General features: G+C 39.5%; 1 protein-coding gene across 3 annotated transcripts in view; it reads left to right on the top strand.

Annotated features, from left to right (window-relative positions):
• BBS4 (Bardet-Biedl syndrome 4) overlaps positions 1 to 7,382 on the top strand; it is a 66,204-nt gene that overhangs the window by 31,951 nt on the left and 26,871 nt on the right. For all 3 annotated transcript variants that reach the window (XM_011932973.1, XM_011932974.1, XM_011932975.1), the window contains 3 exons: positions 299 to 362; positions 3,617 to 3,728; positions 5,102 to 5,174. In XM_011932973.1, coding sequence (XP_011788363.1) covers positions 299 to 362; positions 3,617 to 3,728; positions 5,102 to 5,174 — 249 coding nt within the window. The remainder of the gene's footprint in view (positions 1 to 298; positions 363 to 3,616; positions 3,729 to 5,101; positions 5,175 to 7,382) is intronic.

Raw genomic sequence — 7,382 nt, 5'->3', positions numbered from 1 at the left:
TCAGGCTGGTCTGGAACTGCTGACCTCATGATCCACCCGCCTTGGCCTCCCAAAGTGCTGGGATTACAAGCGTGAGCCACCGCGCCTGGCCTTTTGTATTTTTAGTAGAGACGGGGTTTCACCATATTGGTTAGGCTGATTTTGAACTCCTGACCTTGTAATCTGCCCTCCTTGGTCTCCCAAAGTTCTGGGATTACAGGCATGAGACACTGCACCTGGCCTGTCCATGTCTACTTTTTCTTAAAGACACCTGAAGAAACTTAACCACTGCTTAGAAGCATTTTTCTTCCTCTTTCAGGCTATTATCAAAGAACAGCTTCAGGAGACTCAGGGATTGTGTGAATATGCTATCTATGTCCAAGGTAAGACACTTGTCTTCTTGCTAGAGAAATACACTTTTCCTAGGTTCTTGAAAAAGAGCAGGCAATTTAAGAAACAAGTTCAAGTATAGTCATGCACCGCTTAACAATGGAGATATGTTCTAAGAAATGTGTTGTTAGGCAATTTTGTCATTGTGTGACCATTACATAGAGTGTACTTACACAAACATAGATGGATGATATAGTGTACTACACACATAGTCTATATGATGTAGTCTGTTGCTCCCAGGCTACAAACCTGTATGAGCAGGTGTACTGAATACTGTAGGCAGTTGTAAACAGTAGTAAGTATATCTAAACATAGAAAAGGTACTGTAAAAATACGGTATAAAAGATAAAAAATAGTACTAGTACACCTGGAGAGAGTGCTTACTGTGGATGGGCTGGAAGTTGCTCTGGGTGAGTTAGTGGTGAGTGAATGTGAATGCCTGGGACATTATTGTATACTACTGTAGACTTCATAAACACTGTACGCTTAGCATACACTGAATTTATTTTAAAATATTTTTTCTACAATGATAAACTAGCTTGCTGTAACTTTTTACTTTATAAACTTTAAAACTTTTTGGCTCTTTTGGGGTAATACTTAAAACACACAACAACATTGTATATCTGTACAAAAATAGTTTCTTTATGTCCTTATTCTATAAGGTTTTTAATTTTTCTTTTTTTTTTTTGGTAGAGACAGAGTCTTACTATGTTGCCCAGGCTGGTCTTGAACTCCTGGGCTCAAGCAGTCCTCCTGCCTCAGCCTCTCAAAGTGCTGGGATTGTAGGCATGAGCCACGACACCCGGCTCTTGATGCTATTCTTAAAACTTTGTATTTTTATTTTTTTTTTTACTTTTAAACTTTTTTGTTAAAAACTAAGACACACACACTACTATAATGGTAGTACTGACATGCAGAATGTATCCTTGTTGTCTTTTTTGGCATTCAGTGCTTTGTGACCCATCTGAGGTCTTTGCGACACACCCACACACGCGTGCCAGCACACACGCACTCATCTAGGCCTACACAGAGTCAAGATTATAAACATCACTGTCTTCCGCCTCCTTATGGAAGGTCTTCAGTGGCAGTAACATGCATGGGAGTTGTCATCTCCTATAGAAATAGGAATACCTTCTGGAATACCTCCTGAAGGACCTGCCTGAGGCGGTTATACTTTTTTTTTTAGTAAGTGGAAGGTGTACACTCTAATATAAAGATTAAAATGTGCCAGGCGTGGTGGCTCACGCCTGTAATCCCAGCACTTTGGGAGGCCGAGGCGAGTGGATCACGAGGTCAGGAGATCGAGACCATCCTGGCTAACACGATGAAACCCCGTCTCTACCGAAAATACAAAAAATTAGCCGGATGTGGTGGTGGGCGCCTGTAGTCCCAGCTACTCGGGAGGCTGAGGCAGGAGAATGGCGTGAACCCAGAAGGCAGAGCTTGCAGTGAGCCGAGATCACGCCACTGCACTCCAGCCTGGGCGACTGAGCGAGACTCTGTCTCAAAAAAAAGAAAAAAAAGAAAGATTAAAATGTATGGCGTAGTAAATACATAAACCAGTAATGTAGTCATTTATTATCATTATAAAGTATTAAGTTCTATATATACATAATTGTATGTGCTGTACTTTTATATGAATGGCAGCACAGTAGGTTTGTTTATACCAGCATCACTACAGGTAGGTGAGTAATGCATTTCACTGTTTTTATTGCTATGACATCACTGGGCAATAGGAATTTTTCCTCTTCAAGATAATCTTAAGGGGATCATCGTCATTTATACAGCTGTGGACCAAAATGTCATTACAGGTGCATGAGCATAAATGTTCCAGAAAGGTTTTATTCAGTATTAATCTTTTTATGGAATCTGAATATAAATACTGTGTTGGATTTGACTTCAGAAATGACTAGTAATGTTAAAAAATTGCTATCGTTACCCATATTTTAGTTTCTGGCTAGTGTTTTTTGGAATGGATGCTTAGGATTCCTGCCTGATACAGTGATTTCAGGGCCAGAAGATGCTTTTGGAAGGATTCCTTGTAATCATGCTAAAAGAGATGAAGAAGAGCTTGAGGATTTTTGTAAGGTTGATCAGGATGAGGGGAAGAAGCCTAGAAATAAACAAGATAAAGCAGAGCGTAAATTCAGCTCATCAGAAACCAAAGATAAGGACCACTCACTTAACTTTTTTTATTTTTTATTTTAAGATGGAGTCTCGCTCTGTTACCCAGGCTGGAGTGCAGTGGCACGATCTCAGCTCCCTGCAACCTCTGCCTCCCAAGTTCAAGCAAAACTCCTGCCTCAGCCCACCTAGTAGCTGGGATTACGGGCACATGCCACCACGTCCGGCTAGGTTTTGTATTTTTACTAGAGACAAGATTTCGCCATGTTGGCCAGGCTGGTCTCAAATGCCTGACCTCAGGTGATCTGCCTGCCTTGGCCTCCCAAAGTGCTGGGATTACAGGCATGAACCACTGCACCTGTCCCACTGACTTAAATTTTCCTCTTTAGTGGCATAAGTAGCGTTCTTAGTTTTTCCAGGAACTTTCTTTTTGGCTCTTGGGTGTAAATGAATGGTTTTGTTTACCATTCATTGCATTTGTAGTCTTCAGATTAACCTATAACTTTCTGACATAATTGGTAAGATATTGACAAATTTAGGACATCATGGCAAAAATTGCTTATTCCCAGTGTCACAAGTATCAGACTTTCAGTGTCTGATAAATTCTTCTGAAAACATAGGCCTAGGAAAAACCTCTGGTTCTAACTGGTTGTTATACTGACAACCAAAGTCTGAAATGTTACTGTATTCTTTGTCAGAATCTCCGTGCTGAATTTGAGGTATTGATTCCATTTGCCCCATTTGGGGGTTCAGTCTGAAAACGATCAGTTGGAAGTCAATTATGATAAATGAAGCATTTGATGGGGAAGCCCCAAAATGTTCTTAATGTGAAGAGTTTGTGTGATAATTTCCAGAGGAACTGATTGTGTGATGGATTGTGGGAGTAGAGAGAGAAGTAGGTAGGGTTGAGTTACCTTACTAAAAGAGAGTTTAGCTTGTCAACAGTTTTGGTCGTTGTTTCAGCCTGTCTGAAGTCATATCTGATTGTATTAAGGATACAGTTGTCCAAAGGATTTACTTGATGTGGTTTCCCAGTTTTCTTTTCTCCAATTTTTCCGACCCCAGGCTCCATTCTTCCCAGAACATGGTTTTACTTTTTTTGGTCTTTTCTGTTTCTTGGCAGCATTGATATTTCGCCTGGAAGGAAATATCCAAGAATCCCTAGAACTCTTCCAGACATGTGCAGTTCTAAGCCCTCAGAGTGCTGATAACCTCAAGCAGGTGGCGAGATCTTTGTGAGTATTGGCAACCTGGAGGCCCTAGGGCACTCACAGGGAACAGTGTAAAACGCATTCTTAGGTACAGCTTGCTGCTGGCAGCCACATCAGCCTGATACACAAGTGGGGAATGGTTTAATAGGTATAATGGGATTCACTCTAAAGAGCATGGATTAAGTTTCAAATTTGAGAAAATGAGATAACTAGTGTTAAGGAACTAAGTGTTTTAAACACTGTGCATTCTAGTTTGATGGGGGAACCGATATTGTTTATCATGTAAATAGAGACACCTTGTACCCTAAAGTCTTCTAAACTTACTGGCAATCCTTGGAATTTTTCTCATCTACTCTTCTAACACTTAATATCTATCACACAGTAAGTTTTTAGTAAGGACAGAGAGTTCCTGACTTCGGATGGTTCAACTTACGTAATTTTTCAACTTTACAATGATGTAAAATTGTTATGTATTCAGTAGAAACTGTACTTCAAGTACCTATACAGCCATTCTGTTTTTCATTTTCAGTATAGTATTCAGTAAATTACATGAGATATTCAGCATTTTATTATAAAAGTGGCATTGTGTTAGATGATTTTGCCCAACTGTCAGCAAATGTAGTTAAGAAAGTGGAGATAGGAACTCCATGGAACAGAGTAAGTGTTCTGAGCATGCTTAAGATAGGCTAGGCTGTCTATGATGTTTGGTAGAGTAGATGTATTACGTGCATTTTTGAATTACAGTATTTTCAGTTTACAGTGGGTTTACTGGGATGTAACCCCATCATAAGTTGAGCATCTGTATTTGTTAAGTGAATGTCCTAAAGATTCCTAGATGGAAAGAATCTCAAAGGTCTTTATAAACTACTAGGTATTCCCTTTTCAGTCCTTTGTTCCATGGAGCTCCCATCTCCCCTTTCTTAGCCACGTTGCCATTCATATCTGCATTATTTTTGCATAGAGTTTGGTTTTCCCTGTTTCTCTCTAAACTCAGGATCCAATATCAAGGAAAGAGACTTAGTCTTGGAAGGAAGGGACATGTCCCTAATGGGTGATGATAAATAATGATAGTTACTGCTTAACATGGCATATCATTTGGCTTATTTCTTTTTTGGTCTGCATTTATAGTACATTGTAGGAGAAAAATTCCACAAGACTGACTAAAATTGGTATGGAATGAGACCAAAGCCTTGGAACAGCTGCCAGTGCAATCTCTACTAAGAGAGCCTCTGCTGTTAGTGTATAGCAGCTTCACTGACCAAACCAGCACAACCAGCTCATGGAGAAAAGGCTTCAAGAATTCTCTGCTGGATGAAATATGAGTAAAATGTGGGACTAGTAGGGTTAGTCTTCTAAGAATTTTGAGGTAATAATTATGGAAAATGTATGTTTTACAGATTTCTTTTGGGAAAACATAAAGCTGCCATTGAAGTATATAATGAAGCAGCTAAACTCAACCAGAAAGATTGGGTAAGTAGAGAACTTTCAGTTCTTTCTTATTAGTAAACATGCTAATGATTCCGTTTATTATATGGCTGTCTTATTTCTGAATTCTTACATTCCAAAAATATCTTGATTTTATCCTCATACTGAATTCATGAATTGTCTAAGTATAGGATCAAAAACCCATGTTTCCTCATAACTTTGCAGGTGTTGCTGCATGATTTTCTAACAGTTTGCTGACGAGCAATCTCTTACCAGTCTGATGCTTGTTGATGACCCCTAGAAGCTTTGGGTATTTTTTTCATCATTGGAATTCCACAATATCAGCAATAGGCATCTAGTTGTGTTTCATGTCTTTTTCCCATCCCCATCTGTGTGACATTCAGTTGACTCTTTCATTCTGAAGACCCTTGCCTTTCTTTGGGTCAGGGCCTTGGAGTACTTCTTTATTTTTCCCCTCCCCTTCTCTTTGTGTCAATTGGGGATTGTGTGTAAATGCAACTAAACATTGGCTTTACAAATCAGGGGGTTATTTTTTTAATTCTCTTGAAACAAGATGTCCACATAAGTAGTTGCTGGCATTGATTTGGCAGTCCTCGGATGTCAAGGCCGAGAGTTTTTCCTCATGGTTACAAGAAGATTGCTGCAGCTGACATCACATCTGCATTCTAGGGAGGGAGAAAGAGAAAGTAACAAGGAGAAAAGGACAGAGCCTATATTGGGAAAGCACAGCTTTCCCAGAAGCCCCCACAGACTTCCACTTATGTCATATCAGCTCCCCTTCTAGAAGAAAGGCTGGCTAAATGTAGTTTTTAATCTGGTCACATTGCCACTCTAAACAAAAATAGGGTTCTATTAGTAAGGAAAAAGAGAAGAGTAGGTAGCAGGTAGGCAGATAGATAACCAGCAGCATCTGCCACACTGTTTTCCATTCTCTATGAGACATGTTCTGTAACTGTTCTCTACAACAACTCTTAACTTGCCTCTCGTTTTCTACCTCCGTGTCCTTTTTTTTTGGGACAGAGGCTTACTGTGTTGCCCAGGCTGGAGTGCAATGGCGTGATCTTGGCTCACTGCAACCTCTCTCCCAGGTTCAAGTAATTCTCCTGCCTCAGCCTCCCAAGTAGCTGGGATTACAAGCACCTGCCACTATGCCCGGCTAATTTTTGTATTTTTAGTAGAGACGGGGTTTTACCATGTTGGCCAGTCTGGTCTGCAACTCCTGACCTCAGGTGATTCACCTGCCTTGGCCTCCCAAAGTGCTGGGATTATAGGTGTGAGCCACAACGTCTGACCCTCCTTGTCCCTTTATTGTACGTTCAGGACATGTATTCAGTCTTTATCTTCTGTATCATCATTTTTGTTTTAGCTGTTTGTATTCTGTTATATACCCTATCCATCTAATATTTTTTATTTCATTTCCTTTTATTGTATTTTTAATTTCCATAAATCTTGTCTTCAGTGTCTCTGATTCTTAAAGTTCTGTTCTGCTTCTCAGAATTATCTTTTTCTAACTCTCTGTGTTTTGGTTCTTCTATTTTATGCTGTTGGTATTTTTCAAGTATTTGAAGATTCTCGGGGAGACATTCGTATCTATGAGTGAAGGACTAGATTTATTAGTACAGAGAATTAGCATGGATTTCCTTTGTAGTTCTTACGGGGCACTATTATTTTTGAAGTGTGTTCAATTTGTCATTTGCATTTCTTCTGTATGTCAGAGAATTGAGTTGAGTCTTTGTGCCGTGGAGTTTGTAAGAGCTAACAGCCAGAGTGAAGCTGCAGATAAAGAAAAATTCATGTACTTTTTCATTCAGTTGGTTTTTCAAAAAATGAATATGTCTGCTATATGCCAAGCACTGGTCTATGCCCTGGAGATGCAACGATGGACTGGTGGATTATAAGATAATCAACTAGAATAGGAAATACAGGAAGGAAGAGGAGCAAGTTTTGGAAGAAGGTGATGGTGAGAAATCAGAGTTAAATCCTGTCTTCCGAGGATTTTGGATATGTTAAGTTTTACGTTCTGAGGGGATATCTAAATTGAGATGTGTCCAGTGTGGTTGGATATAGAAATGTGAAACTCAAGTGTTTTGGAGTAGAGATGTACATTCTGGAGTCAACAACATAAAGGTGGTAATTGAAACCATTAGATTGGTTGACGTTACCCTGCAATAAGCTGAGGATGGAATCCTGGAAAAAAGAGTTTTTTACTTTTTTTTTTTTTTTTTTTTTTTT

The sequence above is a fragment of the Colobus angolensis genome, unplaced genomic scaffold, assembly GCF_000951035.1.
Source record: "Colobus angolensis palliatus isolate OR3802 unplaced genomic scaffold, Cang.pa_1.0 Scaffold99, whole genome shotgun sequence".
Lineage (NCBI taxonomy): Eukaryota > Metazoa > Chordata > Mammalia > Primates > Cercopithecidae > Colobus > Colobus angolensis.
Note: the sequence above shows the minus strand (reverse complement) of the source record. Positions and strands in the feature narration are given on the sequence as shown.